This window comes from Sorex araneus, chromosome 1, assembly GCF_027595985.1.
Source record: "Sorex araneus isolate mSorAra2 chromosome 1, mSorAra2.pri, whole genome shotgun sequence".
NCBI classification, from domain to species: domain Eukaryota; kingdom Metazoa; phylum Chordata; class Mammalia; order Eulipotyphla; family Soricidae; genus Sorex; species Sorex araneus.
The window spans coordinates 162,714,288-162,730,857 of record NC_073302.1 but is presented as its reverse complement, the minus strand read 5'-3'; the positions used below and the strand labels follow the sequence as shown (position 1 = coordinate 162,730,857).

At 39.5% G+C, this 16,570-nt stretch overlaps 1 protein-coding gene and 1 non-coding gene across 2 annotated transcripts; both read right to left on the bottom strand.

Annotated features, from left to right (window-relative positions):
• Positions 1 to 13,102: 13,102 nt before the first annotated feature.
• LOC129404792 (cytochrome c oxidase subunit 7C, mitochondrial) lies at positions 13,103 to 15,348 on the bottom strand. Its single transcript, XM_055137315.1, has 3 exons — positions 15,173 to 15,348; positions 14,199 to 14,342; positions 13,103 to 13,219 (listed from the first exon to the last, which is right to left on the bottom strand). The coding sequence occupies exons 1-2, from the start codon at positions 15,245 to 15,247 to the stop codon at positions 14,226 to 14,228; spliced, it is 192 nt and encodes a 63-aa protein (XP_054993290.1). The 5' UTR covers positions 15,248 to 15,348; the 3' UTR covers positions 13,103 to 13,219; positions 14,199 to 14,225.
• LOC129400933 (small nucleolar RNA Z39) lies at positions 13,314 to 13,375 on the bottom strand. The gene has a single exon (XR_008627980.1). It is a non-coding gene; the product is annotated as a small nucleolar RNA Z39 (small nucleolar RNA).
• Positions 15,349 to 16,570: the final 1,222 nt, after the last annotated feature.

The following is a 16,570-nucleotide window of genomic DNA, read 5'->3' as shown; positions in this document are numbered from 1 at the left end:
GATGTTTCCAGATTTTGACTATTGTGAATAGTGCGGCATTGGACTCAGAAGTGCAGCTGTTGTTTCTGCTATTTTGGGGGCCCCATGATATAATCCCAGAAGTGGTATTGCTGGGCTAAATAGAGCTCAATTTATAGTTTTTTTTTTTTGAGAGAAAGCCATATTGCTTTTCAAAAAAGGCTGAACCAATCAACATTCTCATGAACAATGAATGAGAGTCCCTTTCTCCCCAAATCCACGCCAGCACTGGTTATTCTTGTTATTTTGAATGTGTGCCAGTCTCTGTGGTGTGAGATGATATCTCATTGTTTTTATTTGCATCTCCCTGATGATTAGTAGAGAATTTTTTCATGTGCTTTTTGGCCATTTGAATTTCTTATTTGAGGAAGTTTCTGTTCTTTTCTTCTCCCCATTTTTTTTGGTGTGGTTGGATTTTTTATTATTTATTTTCTTATAAATGGGATGGGCATGTAGAATAGCATGGTGAGTTAAATGAGTCAGAAGGAGAGGGATAGACATAGAATGAATTCATTTGTGCAATATATTTTAAACACACACACACACAGACACACAGACACACACACACACCATAAATTGAGACCAGTACCCAATGACAGTAGAAAAAAAGGGCTAGGAGGATTGCCCACAATTGGAAGCCTACCTCAAGTGTTAGTGGAGAAGGCAGTTGGATTAGAGAAGGGACCACCATGACAAAGATAGTTGGAAATGTTAGAAATGATCACTCTGGATAAGAACTGTGTGCTGAAACCAGGTAAAGGAACAAACAAGATAACCTCTCAGTACCTGTATTGCAAACCATGATGCCCCAAAAGGTGGGAGGAGGGGGGAGAGAGAGACGGAGACAAAGACAGAGATAGAGACACACAGAGAGACAGAGAGATAGAAAGACAGAGAAAGGACTGAGACAGAGAGAGAAAGAAGAAAAGTAACTTCCATAGAGACAAGATGGTGGGGAGGGGTAGAGAGGGAAATTGGGGATAATGGTGGAGAGATGGGTGTTGGAACACTGTATGACTGAAACCCAACCATGATCAGCTTTGTAACTCTGTATCCCCCTGTGACTCAAAAATTAATTAATTAAAAATTAAAAAAAAAGACGGTGAAAAGCACTTGGACCTTTTTGATATTCTTTGAACCCAACAGAAAAACTACTGTTTTAGAACACTCTTCTAGATATCTCAAGTTGTTTACTTAAATATTAACTTCTAAAATAAATAGTGGCCGTTTGTAGAACCTATCATCATTATTTACTTACATAATGTACAAAATAGGTTGTCATAACAACCATAGCTTTGTGGTTTAGTGTTTGAGATTTTCAGATTTAATTTTATACCCAAGTAATATCTTTAGTATGATTTTAGATCATCTCCCAAGTAAAGGGAACTATTTTCCTTAAGTGAAGTGAAATGATTAAGAGATTTCCTATAAATCTCTATGTGCAATTTGTTTGTCTCTTTACATAAATGTGTATGTGCATATATTATATATAATATATATGATACAACTGTGTGAATCATATATATGCAAATATATGCTCTTTTTCCGTATAACCCAAATTCTTTCCTACATATACTTGAGCTTAAACTTTTCCCCCTTTCAAGGCCAAACATCAAAATTTTCTCAAATACCATGGGTCCCTAGTTTCCCATGCATTCAATCCCTTTTTTTCATTTGTTTGTTTGTTTGGGGGAGTGTCACACCCAACTATGATCAGAGTTTATCTCTGGCTCTGTACTCAGAAATCATTCCTGGTGTGCTGGGGGACCATGTATGGTACTGGGGATTGAATTTAGGTCAGCTGCATGCAAAATATGCACCTTACCTGCTTTATTATCTCTCCAACCCATAATAGCCCTATTTCAGATTCATTTCATTATTTATTCATCCTAATTTGTACTCAATTTATATGAGAACATCAATCTTTATCCCAACTTTCTGTTCTTTAAAAGATGGAAAATACTATCTAACATCTTAGTATTTCTTTCAAAGACCACTACAGTACTTTGAAACATAAGAACTTAAGTAGACATCAAGTGAAATGAATATATTCCTTTCTCAACTCCTCAGTCAGGGCATATGAAGTTCCACTTTGATAGAATACTGACATCCTTTGTGCTTATGCAAATGGAGCTGCCTTTAACTTTAGAGTTCAACATTCATCTTATTAAATATTAAAATGAGCTCTCCATAGAGTACTGCCTCTTACTGTCATTTGATTAAGTGCACTATAAAGTTATTTTATAATGCCAGAGAACGTGCTAAGTATTCAAGACATCAAAAGATTTTACCACAGGTCTTAGAATGGAGAAGACTTTAGATTTTTTAAGACCACAATTAAATTAACTGTGGAGACAGAGAATCTAAAATACTTTTCACATTGGCTAACTTCTTGACAAATTTTCCACTCATTACTTGCTCTCAGTTACAACGCAAATATCCAGGTTTTGCATATTTCACATGTATATATAGTAGGAGAATTACTAAAGAATCTAAAGAAAACATAAAGATTAAATGAGCTCAATATCAAAATGAGGCATTTAGGGCAATAGAAAGCATTAATTTCATTTTCAACTATTCCAAATATTCAAATATACTGAACAATTTAGCCTTTTAATCTTCTCAAGCTAAGTGAGCCTAATATCCTGATTCCAGATTACGTCTTCCTGCTAACACATCTCCAATTTCCCTTCCTACCAGGTCATAGGTTAGTAATTGTGAATAAAAGATGACTCTTTTACCCACATGTTCACAATGTAATGTGCTGCACGTACCATCTAAACTCGCCCATAAGCTGTTACATCAACCCCCAACCACCATTAGTATCATCTTTCTTTACCACACAACCTTCCTGCAGTCCTTCTTATTTAGGTCATCTCAACCACGTTCATAGGCTTCTGTATCATTGGAATATTCTTTATTTGGTTTTCATAAACATTTAGCATTTACTGTTTACTAGCAAATGTGTTAAGTACTTGGAGCACAAAAACTGTAAATTTGCTGGAATTGTCTTTAACATTTCCCCCCTTTTTGACAGGGGGGTCTCCTAAGTGGTACTCAGGTGGAGGGTTGGGGTTCCCGTCAAGTGAGTTCCAGTCAGACAGGCAGTGCTATGACTCAGGAGGCCTGGTGCAATGCCTGGAGAGACCATGTAGTGTCAGGGATTGAACCCAGCCCATTCTCAGCAGGGCATATGCTTAACTTATTGTCACTCAAGTCCCAAGATTTGTTTTTGTCTTTTCAACATTTGTCAATTATTTTCTGTCTTTTAGCTTATATTAGTATATTTCTAAGGAAAAATAGCCTTAATTCACCTCACCCGATGCTGCTCATTTCTTTACTACACATATTTTCTCGTCACATTCCAGAACTCCTTGATTATACTATGTATCTTAACATCAGACTTTTATGAGAATGTTGGATAATACTGGAACTGATACTAGTCATTTATTAGGTACAGCTAAGGCATCACTATGATATGAAAATTATATAAAATCATTTAAATGGCTAAACATCATTATAATATTCTTATAAGATTTCTGTACATCTGAGCATTTTTTTAAAGCATATTTTTTTAAAGTAAGAGATGAATAGATAAAATATCAATTCTGGGGGGCTGGAGCAATAGCACAGCGGGTAGGGCCTTTGCCTTGCACGCGGCCGACCCAAGTTCTATTCCCAGCATCCCATATGGTCCCCTGAGCGCCGCCAGGGGTGATTCCTGAGTGCGGAGCCAGGAGTAACCCCTGTGTGTCACCAGGTGTGACCCAAAAAGCAAAAAAAATATATACATATATCAATTCTGCCTAATATTCCTAGGTATTTTATATTTTCTGGATGTTTGAGTTAATCTCAAGGTTAAAATTTTCAAATAAAATATTTTTTTCTAGGTTTTTGGGCCATGCCAGCTGTATTCAGAGCTTACTACTGGCTCTGTATTAAAGGATCACTCCTGGCAGTACTGAGGAGACCATATGTGGTGCCAGGGACTGAGTGTAATACAAGGGCCTTATCCACTGTACCATATCTCCAGGCTCTTAAGGCAAAATACCCCAATTAAAAAATAATCATACACTCTATGAAGTTGTACAATATAAAATAATCTAAAATGCAAATCATCAACAATTGTTGTCTCTGGGAGATGAGGCCAGTGAGAGACTGTAAAAGAACAAAAGGAAATTTTCTGTGGTTAACATTCTGTTCTTTGAGGGAAGTTTGCATTGCATTGTTGCATTTGTCCAAACTCATTGCCACTAAAGGTTTTGTTATATAACAATTCAAGGTGTCTTTTTTACCCCTATTTGCATTGTTCAAGGACATTTCAGATTAGGTTATATTAAGATTTCTTCTGCTTCAAGGACAGGGTTTATTGGGACTGATTTTTTTTTTTATCAGCTGAAATAAAAGGTAATAAATCTGAATTTGTTTTCTTAGAGTAACTTTCTATGAATGCCATCTGTCATCTTATTCACTTTCAGGTGTTACTTTCCTATACTAGTAACACAATTATATATAGCCAGAAGAAGAGTTTTATAAAGTTAATAAGGTTTCTTAGTTCAAAGGCATTCTATTTTTTTTTTGATAGGGGTAAGTACTAGTTTCTTCAACCAATATTGTGGTTACTTAGATGGGAGAGAATGGATGTATTTTGTGATTTTGTGACTATTTTACTAGCATCTTAATTTTTCTCTCATACTTCCTATTCTTTATTTACCAACAAGTCTCCAAGAATACATTCTCCTGATCTAGTATTTACTCAGAAGATACGCCATTTTAATACTCCAGCCTTGATTTCTATATGTTTTTATGTTCCTTCCCTTCATTACACAGTAGCTAAGTGTTCTATAAGATCTTGAGCTTATTCTCAGGATTTTTCCACTCTGAGTAGCACTTCACTTTAAATTGATTTTTATCTATCAATATCTCTAGTCTCCTGCCTCTACCACTCATTCACATCCCTTCTCTTACTTCCATCTTTGTTGAAGTTTCCACCTCGAGCAATAGGGCCACATGTTTCAGATCTGCACTTGATCTCTGGCACCCCAGGTGGTCCCCCAAGCCTGCCAGAAGTGATCCTTAAGTGAAGAGCCAGGAGTAAGGCCTGAGCACAGCCAGGTGTTGCCCTCAAACCAAAACCATGTGGGGTCCCGTCACTGACCAGCAGGGAGGACCCTTTGTGGGGCTGAGAAGGGGACGCAGCTGAATGAACAGACACAGACACAGAGCCAGAAAGCAGCAAGGAGAAAGAGAGAGTTTATTCTACTAGCAGCTACTAGTTATACCTTTCTGCTGGGCGGGAATGGTGTCTGGACCCACATACAAATGCAGATTGACATGTCCTTTTGTTACAGGCATAGGCTATTGAGAAACAAATGGTGACCATAGTGGCAACCTTGCTACAAGCCTCTGTTAGAATCAGAGATCCAGGCTGTCTGACTAGGAGAGAAGAGCCAGGCTTGTAAGGCGGCTCCCTACAAAACCATTAACCAAAAATCAGCAAAAGTGCTAGTCCAGGGGCTGGAGCAATAGTACAGCGGGTCGGGCATTGCCTTGCACATGGCCGACCCAGGTTCGATTCCCAGCATCCCATAAGGTCCCCTGAGCACTGCCAGGAGTGACTCCTGAGTGCAGAGCCAGGAGTCAGCCCTGAGCATTGCCAGATGTGACCTAAAAAGCAAAAAAAAAAAAAAAAAGCTAGTCTATCCTCCACCATATTATCAATTTTTTTTAACTGATTTTACCCTCCCCATGTATGATTATTTTGCTAGTCACAGACAAGTTAAAATATGTTTCTTGGGTTCCTTAAGTGTATACATTATGGATGAATTTTCTTTTTCCATGAATCAGCATAGTACTTTGGAGGACAGATGGAGTAATTTAGATTTATGTGGTATTTTAATTCATTAAGATTTTTCTAACATAGTACCACAGACTAGGTAGCTTATAAACAGCATACATTTATTTCTTACAGTTTGAGTGTGAGAAGCCAAATTGAGTAACTGGCATAATCAATGTCTTGTGAAGATTTATAAACTGTTTTATACAAGGAAATCTTGATTTACCTTTTCCTGATAATAAGTGATATTTTATTTAGTGGGGAACTCCCAAGTGGTGTTCAGGAGCCCCAGCGCTCTCAGGAACCTTTTTATATGCCTACACGTATGTCAAATGCACTTGTATGCACTCTTCAGGAAAGAATCCATTCCTCTATGTTCTCTACTTTTATGGGATTATTTTTTGTTGTTCAACTTTGTGAGTGCTTTGTAGATATCCTGGACATTATCTATTTATCTAATGTATTATGTTCAAATATTTTATCCCATTTAATATGGGTCTTTTCATTTTAGATTTTTTGTCATGCACAACCTTTAAAATATGACATTCTGCCATTTATTTATAACACGGTGATCCCTATTCTTAGTCATCTACCCTCAAAATACAAAATCAGTAAATTAAAAAGATATAAGGTAAGTAGAAATATGGACCAGGAGTACTGGTCCACATTTGGAAGCTCGCCACAAATGGTGTGGGTGGAGGGCAATTAGGATACAGAAGGGCTCACTACAACAAGGATAGTTGGAAATAATCACGCTGGACAAGAACTGAGTGCTGAAAGAAGGTAAAGGGTCAAGCATGATAACCTTTCACAACCTAGAGTGCAAAGGAAAGGGTGGGGGGAGAGAGGGGGGTAGGGGGGTGGGGGAGAAAAGAGAGGAGAGAGAGAGAGAGAGAGAGAGAGAGAGAGAGAGAGAGAGAGAGAGAGAGAGAGAGAGAGAGAGAGAAGTACCTGCCAGCAGACTGAGAGGGGAGGTAAGGATGTTGTGGAAGGGAAACTGGGGACATTGGTGATTAAAAATGTGCAATGGTGATGGAATGGGTATTGGGATGGGTGTTGGAATACTGTATGACTGAAACCAAATCACCAACAACTTTGTAACCGTATATTTAATGGTGAGTCACTAAAAACTAAATATATTTGATAAATAACTAGAGAATTCTATCTATCTATCATCTATCTATCTATATGTAATATCAAATGTCCAAAGGCAATAGAAACTAAGAGCAGGAGAACTTGTTTTCTGAGGGATGAGGGTGAAGGGAAAAATTAGGGAATGGCTAATGGCAGAGGAGAAAGGTGCCTGCACGCCTTCTGGCACGCAGGAGGGAAATAGGACATTGGTGGGGGTAGTGGACACTAGTGAAGAGACTGATGCTGGAACACTGTACACTTGAAACTCCATCATAAATATCTTTGTAACTTTTCAATGTATGGTTTTCAGTAAAGAAAAAAGATTATGCACTAATAATTACACTGGAGCACTTGGTACAACAGTCAGGATATGGAGACAACCCAAATAGCCAATGGCAGATGAATGGATAGAAAAGATGTGGTCATATGTAGGATATACAGAAGTAGGGCCGGAGCGATAGTACAGTGGGTAGGGCGCTTGCCTTGCACGCTGCCGACCTGGGTTTGATCTGCAGCATCCCAAATGGTTCCCCAAACACTGCCAGGAGTAATTCCTGAGTCCAGAGCCAGGAGTAACCCCTGAGCATTGCTGGATGTGACTCCAAAAGCAAAAAAACAAAAAAAGGAAATATAACAGAAGTATAATAATTAGCCAAAGACAACAAAACATGAGAATTGGTCTTTGGTTGGTAGCTAAAACAGGAGAAGAATGGGGGCTGGGATTAGAATGAGGGAGAGAATCGGAGTCAATGGTGGTTGGGAAGTGAATACTTTGGAGGACGGTATGGACAGGGGTTGTGTTATACACAAAACCCTGTATTGACAGTATTGTAAACCATGATGCTTAAAATAAAGTTGTTTTTCTTAAAAAAAAAATGTCTATAAACACAATTGGATACTGCATAGCTGTAAGTAAAGGTGAAATCACGTACTGTGATAAGCAAAGTAAGTCAGAGGAAGTCAAATACCAGATTCTCTCACTCATCTTTGGTGTAGAAAGACAAAACAAGGGAATAGTATTGTAATGACAAACCTTTGCCCTTGGATTACAAAGTTGTGATTACAAGAAGGGGAGATGGAAGAATGAAAAAATGAAATAGAAGGAAAGTAAGGAAAAGGGTGAAGAGCATTGAACATATTGGTTGTAGTAAAGTTAACTGTGCATCAATACACCCAAATTAACATGACTGTAACTATTAACATTTACAACAATGTTATTTATAAAATAATAATTTATGCAATGTAACTATATACAATAATATAAAATTTAAAAGTTAAAAAAATACTTTGAAAGTCAAAAGTTACTTACCTCTATTTTTGGCCCCTACCTACACATGGTAAATGCTGTCAAAGGTCTTTTCTTATTTCCTGAGTCATATTTATATGATACTGTAATTTCTTTTTTTTTTTTTTTTTTTTTTTTGCGTTTTTGGGCAATGCACAGGGATTATTCCTGGCTCTGCACTCAGGAATTACCCTGGTGTGGTGGTGCTCAGGGGACCATATGGGATGCTGGAAATCGAACTTGGGTCGGCCGCGTGCAAGGCAAATGCCCTACCCGCTGTGCTATTGCTCCAGCCCCATGATACTGTAATTTCTAATTGCAGATGAAATTAAGTTTAAATTGGAAAAGTTTTAGATTGAGTTGACACATTTATTCTGCAGTTGGAAAAAACAGATGTAAAGAAGTAAAGCGATGCTTTTCAAGGACATAAGAAGTAATTCAATTAGGGCAGACCTAATTCAATTAGGGTTCTTGTACACTCTCTACATAGCAAATGAAAGAACCCTCACTCACTGTCCGTAAGCAGCTGAACACAGCAGCCACTCAGGGATTCCGGACGATAAAGGCTATTAACTGCAGTAGGAGTAAGGAAATGAGTGAATTATGCACCTTCACAGATCCATGAGGAAGTAACACAATAACTTAGAGCCATATTAATTTGTCAAAGCAAAGAGGACAAAGTTTAAATATGTCAAGTATCTAGAAAAAAGAATATTGGCATATTTGTGAAAAGCCCTAATGACTTCTATATAAAGTCCATAGGATCTAAAAATAAAAATAGTCATATTTACTATTAGATTCAAGAAACTTCTCCAAATCAATTATAAATTATTTGAATTATATATTCACTAAAACATCTTCATTATATCAAGGTAGCCATATATTATGCTGTATTATCTCATAAAAATACTTCAATTGCTGTGAAAAATATTTCAAACAATAGTTTTTTTTTTTTTTAATGTCTTCATTGAGAAAAACATAGGCAGAACTTTCCGAGACATTGACTTCAGAGGTATCTCCAATGATTAGATTACTTTGGCAAGAAAAACAAAAGCAAAAACCACAATTAGAACTACAACAAACTAGTTTCTTCATGGAAAACCAAACTCTGGCTAAAATAAAGACACCCTACTGAATAGGAGACATGCTCAGATAGCACACAATTATATATAATACATAAAACATATATGAACCACAAAAGATAAAACTTAATAAAAACCCCATCAAAAAATGGGGAGAGAGCTGAATAAACACTTTTCAAAGAAAATATACTGATGATCAAGTCATAAAAAAATGTTATCATCAGGGATATTCAAATCAAAAGTCTGAGAATAACCTCACATCTGTGAGAATGGCCTATATCAAGAAGTCAATAAAATAAACAACCAATGCTTAAGAGGATGTGATAAATGAAAGAACCCTAACTCACTGTTGGTGAAATTCCAGACTCTTCAGCCTCTATGGAAAAAAAAACTTTTCCAAAAATTAAAAGTAAAATTACCATATGACTAGCAATTCTCCTTTCAAAAAACGAATCTAAAAATAAGTATGTACACCTATGTTCACTGCAGTGGTAAGCACAGCCAAGATCTGGAAACAATTTAAGTACCCAAGGTCTTAGGTGAAGAAATTGGGCATATATCCTAATTTCCTAAACTGTGAACTATGACCCCATATGGGTCATATAACTGAATGGGGAGCAAGGGTATTGAGAACATTTTAGCAGCCCTAGATTTCTGAGCACACAATGATCCGAAATTGATTTTACTGCATGATGAATTTGAGATATTTCAGGCAAAAGTCACATTTCTTTGGAGAAAAAGGGTTGCTAGTGGACAAAGTTTATGTAACAGTGACTGTTGTTTCTGTATCTTCCGACAACATGGATACATCTAGAGGGTGTCACATTAACTGTAACCAGGAGAGACAAACACCAGATGACTTCACAAATATGGTGCATAAGCTAAGCATGGGAACAATGTTCAGTGAAACAGACCATTTGATTCTGATGGCCGGGGGGAAGACTGGGGAAGTGGGGAAGCAAGAAGGGGCCTATGGACAGCAATGACAAGAGTACTGGCACTCAATGTGGATATGATACAGTAACACTGTATACCTAGCACTAACATCAACACAATTACAAACTGTTACTCTATTTGAAAAAGTTTTAAAATAAAAAATAAAATTCTTGAACATGTTTTGGTAAGAGCATGAGTATAAATCATGTAAAAGCTTTCCTTGTATTTTGAAAAAGGAGCATTGTTTTATAACCAATTTTTCTGTGAACACATGTGCTATGTCCCTTGCTGGATATACTAAAACATCTGGCACATGGGCCCATAGATGCAGCAGGCATTCTTTTGCCTACAGTGTCTACCTTCTCTTCTCTGTCAGAATGTCTACTCTTTAGACTTAGGAGGACATTCTAATTGATCCAGTCTATTGGTGCCACTCTCCTGATTGGTATGTTTAGAAATATGATCCTGTGGGCCAATTAGTGATCGAGTATGTTGGTGATTCTAGGCAGTCACCCAAACCACATTGGAACAGTATGATTTTCTCTGCTGAATACTCTCAGGTTGTTATGGTATGTCTAACTATATAGAGCAGCCATTTTACTACAAAAAATTAAAGAAACTCCTGAAACCTTCCTGGCTAAGACTCAAATCCATTGAATTATTTTGCTATGCAGTAACACCACATTCCCTTAATGTTTTGTTGTCTCCAGGGATTGCATAGTTGGTTTCTGTTAAGGTTTTGTACTGGTGCTGGATATCAAATCTTCCAAGCCAGGTTTTCTACCAGTGAGCAAACATTCCCAGGCATAATCCCCAAATTTCTTAAATCAGTACTTCTCCAAATGCTGATGTGAAGCATGATCAAGAACTACCAAAATAGAAATTAAAACTTTCTCAAAAAGTACCAAAAACTGATCGTCACAGTGGCCAATTCCTTAACTCAAAAGCCTACAGAAATTGGATTTCAAATTTCATTTAAAACATACTCAAAATACTTATCAAGCTATACATGAAGGTATAAGGCTCCCTGACATGATCACTAACTAGTATGGGAGATGGAAAATATAGGTAAGGAATCAGTGTAGTGTAACTGTAAAGCTGTTTGAGGAAGTGAGTGTTGTTTGAAGAAGTGGGAGACTTAACTCACCTGTTGTATGTTTAGGTTAATGGTGAGTTAAACAGAATCTAAAGTGGCAAGTTAAATTTAAAAATTATTTTGGAAGTTGAGGTGAAGTTCAAAGTGCTAGGGTGAGTTAATGTTATACAATGTAACATTGTTTATACGACTGTATGAACCCAGATCAATTTTTAATTCAATGGTACTCATGGAAGAAAACTGATGGTGACTTTCAATCAAGCTGGTTTTCAAATCCAAATTTCCCTTAGTCCTGGACCCATATTCTCATACTCCCTTATCTGTAGAAAAAGATAGGGCATAATTGTTTTCTGGGTGATCGAATCATTAGCCAAAACAACAGCTTGTTTTGAAGGGGAAAAATGTGAATTCTGGGAGCATCTTACCTAAGGTGCTATTCCTTATTTTCAGTTATGTGTCTGATTCTACCTTTGTAATTTATTTCAACAACCTCTTTGTTGGTTCCTAAGGTTTTGTTTGAATTTTGATGTTAGTGTAATCCTTTAAGCTAACATTTAAAAAAATTACACTAAACGGACATAATATGCATCCAAGACACTTTAATAGTAAATTGTATGTGTAACTGGCTGGGTCATGGTGCCCAGATATTTGATTAAACATTATTCTATGTATTCCTGGGAAGAGGATTGGGATAAAACTGAGTGAGCCTCATTAAGTCCGAGACTATCAAAGGCCCCTAATTATTTTTATCAAGGACTGGTCGAGGAAGCTATTTTATTCATGACAAAATACAGAACCAGCCAGAGCAATTTTCTTTGTAAGAACCCAGAAAAACACTTATTTTAAAAACAGTGCAGTAAATATCCTCTTCTCATAGAAAAGCCTGAAGGCAAAACTACTTGCTTCAACTTAATTCAGAGGCATCTTTTAACACATCGCTACTTGTCAAAAACTCCAGAATTGGGAAAATTTTATTTCATTTTATTACAGTCCAATACTTAAGAGTGGTATATCAACCAAGGCAAAAAATTTTAAAGCTTTGCTACATATCTGTTAAAAAAAAAAAGGTTTTGAACTCCAATGTGTATGGACTGTAAGTGTTGCTCCTCCTGATTTCCACCAAATCATCCCTCATAGGGTCAAATTACTTTTTCAAAAAATCAAGGGAGATGGACCAGAAAGTACTATGGGTAGGGTGCTTGCCTTGCACGCCGCCAGTTAAGTTTTGATCCCCAGCACCCCATATGGTCTCCGAGTCTACCAGGAATGATTCCTGGAGTGCAGAGCCAAGAGCAAACTTGAGCACCAATGGGTGTGGCCCCATAACAACCAAAACATTAAAGAGTAACAAAAATATAGCCCTTCTCTCCCTTTAAATTGCTGCAAAGTTAGCTCAAAGTTAAGCTTGCACTGTCCATGAGGCTGGAGTGACCGTAGAGGGAATATTGCGCTTGTCTTGCAGGTTCAACTACCTGCAACCCTTATGATCCCCCATCACCCGAGCATCGCCAAGTATGGCCCCCAAAGAAAAACAAAATAAAAAGCTTGTATTGCTCCTTTAGGACATCAACCCACAAAGTTGAGAACTAGCAATCAAAAATTAAATAAAATTTCAGAACTTAAGACCATGAAATCAAGCACATACATCTTAAAAAAAAATAATTCTAGGATTATTTCTCAAATTCAAAAAAAAGCACATCTTTCATATTCCATGGTTCAGAGAAGAGGCATTAATATTTATGCCATAGGTTTATTTACAAATATAACTAGCATTCCGCGCTCAATTTTCTTGGGGGCAAGATTGCACTTCTTAGAATGTTCCACTTCATTATCTGTGAAAACAAACAAAAATTAAGGGGATTAAACCTCTCATTTTATAGATAGGTAGTTTTATTAATATCTTGTATGTCTATCAGCTGTGGTCGGCACATCAGAAAGCGTTTACAGTATCATTATTTCTTCATACTGATTTGCTTCATCACTTGCACCAAAATCTTTCCATAGTAAGAGTTTAGATAAATCTACTATGACAATCTTTCTTACCAAAAGTATATTTTGGAATTTACTGCAATCATCCCACAAAGCCTCCTAGTCTTGCTCTGAGAAAAACCTTGCTTATATTTAACCCAAAAAAAAAAAAAAATTTCTCCCCTCATCAAATGAGAGAATGTGCAAACCTTGCAACACCTCTTTGGTCATACATTTATATACGTTCTGCTCAAGATCAAGAATCACAGCAGACCTTCTCCTGACTGAATGTGAGCTATCAATAAGACTCTCTTAAGTAAGAACCCTGGTCCCAAACCAGATGTAACAGAGGGCATCAAAGGAGCCTGCTTTCTATGCAGCCCTCCCTGGTTTACTCCTGGACACGACCAAATGGATACTGTCAGGGCACTGGAGGAACCTGAGTGCTGCCAAATTCTGTTTAATAATCAAATCACGGGCTGCACTGAACCACTGGTCGTGCTGGACCTTCAGACCACCGCTTGGTGAGAGTCCCCTCCCCAACCCTAGCCACCTGCACTAGCTCTGACATGCTGGCCCCCACCTCACGGGCTTCCTAAAGAATAACATGAGATTATAATGTGAAGTGTGTGTGATCAACTGCAATGCCCAACAGGCACCACCCTACCCAGACAAATATCCACTCATGAACCTCTCTTCACCATTACCCCATCCACAGTTAAGTTCTCAACTCAGCCCCCAGCCCAGCATCTATTTGTGTGACTGGAGGAACGGAGGGAGGGAGAAGGATTTACATAAGTCAATGAGAAAATATGATGCTTTAGGCTGTTTAGAAAATGTTACCTGTTCCACAGACGAATCAGCCCGTGCTTATTTCTTAAGCAGCTGGTGTCTTACTATGAAGAAGGGCGCTGCAAATCCGGACCCGAAGTACACAGTCATCATGGCAAGCAACCGCCACTTGTTTTCCACTGAAAAAGGCAAATTCTGTAGGGAGAGAACAAGCCAGAAAAGAGAACACAACTTCAGGTCACTGGAACATCCAAGTCAAGAGATACCGGGACCCCCCATTTTCTCCACCAAGACATTCTATGAAGCAGAGATCCCAGCACCTGGTTAAAAACGGTTCTTCAAATTTTACAATCGTCATCACGCTAGAAAGTTAACGCATCAAAACTGGCTTCATCAAGCGCCGGGGCTCAGGCTGCGTACGTCAGTGCAGCCCAGGAAGCCACTTTAGAAGCCAAAGGAACGCTGCACTGTTCCGTTCACCGTTTACCCGCACGACAAAGTCCAGGCCAGGGGGCAGCGCGTCCTTCCCCGCTGGCCTCGGGGCCTGCTCGAGGCGGCGCCGGCTGCTGCCTGCAGCCCGGGCTGAACCCAACCCCGACCCCGGCCGAGTCGGTTCTTCCAATTTCGAACCCAGTCCGGACACCCGGCCCCTCGGCCCTGCAGTTCCCAATGACCTTGACCCGTGTCTGATGACCTTCCCGGGCTCCCGTCAGCCACAAGGTTTGCAGGGGTGACCTCCGAGGCACTCGGCGCGGTGGGGGTCGGGCGTGAAGTGGGGGGTCGAGGCCCAGGCCTCGGGCGCCGACCCCCCCCACCCCCCACTCCTCCTGGCGGCCTCTGCAGCAGCCGGGCCTGGCCCCGGGCCCCGGGCGACGCGGCAGGCTGGTCTGCACCGCGACCTTCCTTCCCGACTCACCACCTGCCCCGGCACGGCTCGCCGCTGGCACTGTGGGGGGGCAGGGTCCCCGGGAAGCAGGCAGGGGCGCCCCCCGCCCGCCCAGACACCGGGCCCCTGGCACACTGACCTTCCCCGGGCCCTCCTCATAGTGGCTCCGGCGGACCACCGAGGTGGTGAACCTGCGGACGCTCTGGGCCCACATGGCGCGATCGGAAGCGCGGCGAACCACGGACAAATGGCGGCGGCACACAGACGCCTCCCGCTCCGACGACCTTGTTCCTCCAGCGCAGGCCGCGAAAGGGAGCACGGGAAAAGGGGCGGCGCCCCAAAGGGAAGCGCCGCCAAGTGGCGGTCTCCGAGCATTATGGGAATCGTAGTTCCCTAGGGGGAACGCGCGCTTGCTCTGCCCCGAGGGATTGTGGGAAATGTAGTTTCTCGCTGCCCGGACCTCACGCTGTTTTTTTTTATCAGCAGGAATTCATTCATTCAGAGTTAAGCACTTAGATCCTGGATACTTGGGTCCTATTTCCAGATTTTTTAAAAAACTGATTTTTTAAATTTTAATGACGTATTTTCGCCACTATGTACTTTAGGTCATGTAGTAGGAAAATAACCTCTCCCATTTTTTTGTGTGTGTGCCTGTGGGCATTGTATGCCTGTGGCCTAAAATATAGGAATGAGTGTAAACTTGTATTCTCCTAATATTAGAAAGGATGCATGCTACTTAATGTTAAAACGTCCCTCTAGTGCTTTTTAGAATATTAAAATATTCTAATTTAGCTCTAGTGAGAAAATATTTTTACATTTACTCTTTTGAGATTCTCCTTATTATGGATTGTGGTTAGACCATTCCAAGTATTGTTCAGGGTTTATACCTGGCTCTGTGCTCTGGTGGTGCTCAGGGAAACATATGTGGTGCTGAGGGTGGAAATTCTTGGTTACTGCAAGGGAAGCTTTTTTTAAAAAAAAATTTCATATTTTATTGGATCACCATGAGACACTCAGTTACAAAGTTGTTCATGATCTGATTTCATTCATACAATTTTCTAGCATCCTTCCGTTCACCAGTGTGTATTTCCCACATTCAATCCAATGTCCCTAGTTTCCCTCTCACCAACTTGCCTGCCTCTATGGCAAGCAGTTAGTTAACTCTCTCTCTCTCTCTTGCTTTCTCTCTCTCTCCCCCCCCCCGCCCCCATTCTTTTGGGCATTATGATTTGCAATACAGGTACTGAAAGGTTATCATGTATATCCTTTTACCTACTTTCAGCGCTGAGTTCTTGTCCAGAGTCATCATTCTAACTATAATTATCATAGTGATCCCTTCTCCAGACTAACTGTCCTCTGCTCCCCATAAGGGGAAGCTCTTTAATGCCTTACTATCTCTCCAGTTCCTCTCCCTTTTAGTTTTATGAATATCCCCTGTGCATTTGGTTTATATTTCTAGTTCACACTGAATTTCCTCTATATTTGACATTTACCTAACTCCAAATGGACCTCTAGGAGATATTCCAAAGTATGAGCT

Bases quoted from the DNA above. Each gene is read 5' to 3' on its own strand.
- LOC129404792 (XM_055137315.1), bottom strand. From the start codon at position 15,247: ATGTGGGCCCAGAGCGTCCGCAGGTTCACCACCTCGGTGGTCCGCCGG. The intron at 14,343-15,172 runs GTCAGTGTGCCA...CTCTCCCTACAG, and splicing joins ATGAGGAGGGCCCGGGGAAG to AATTTGCCTTTTTCAGTGGA.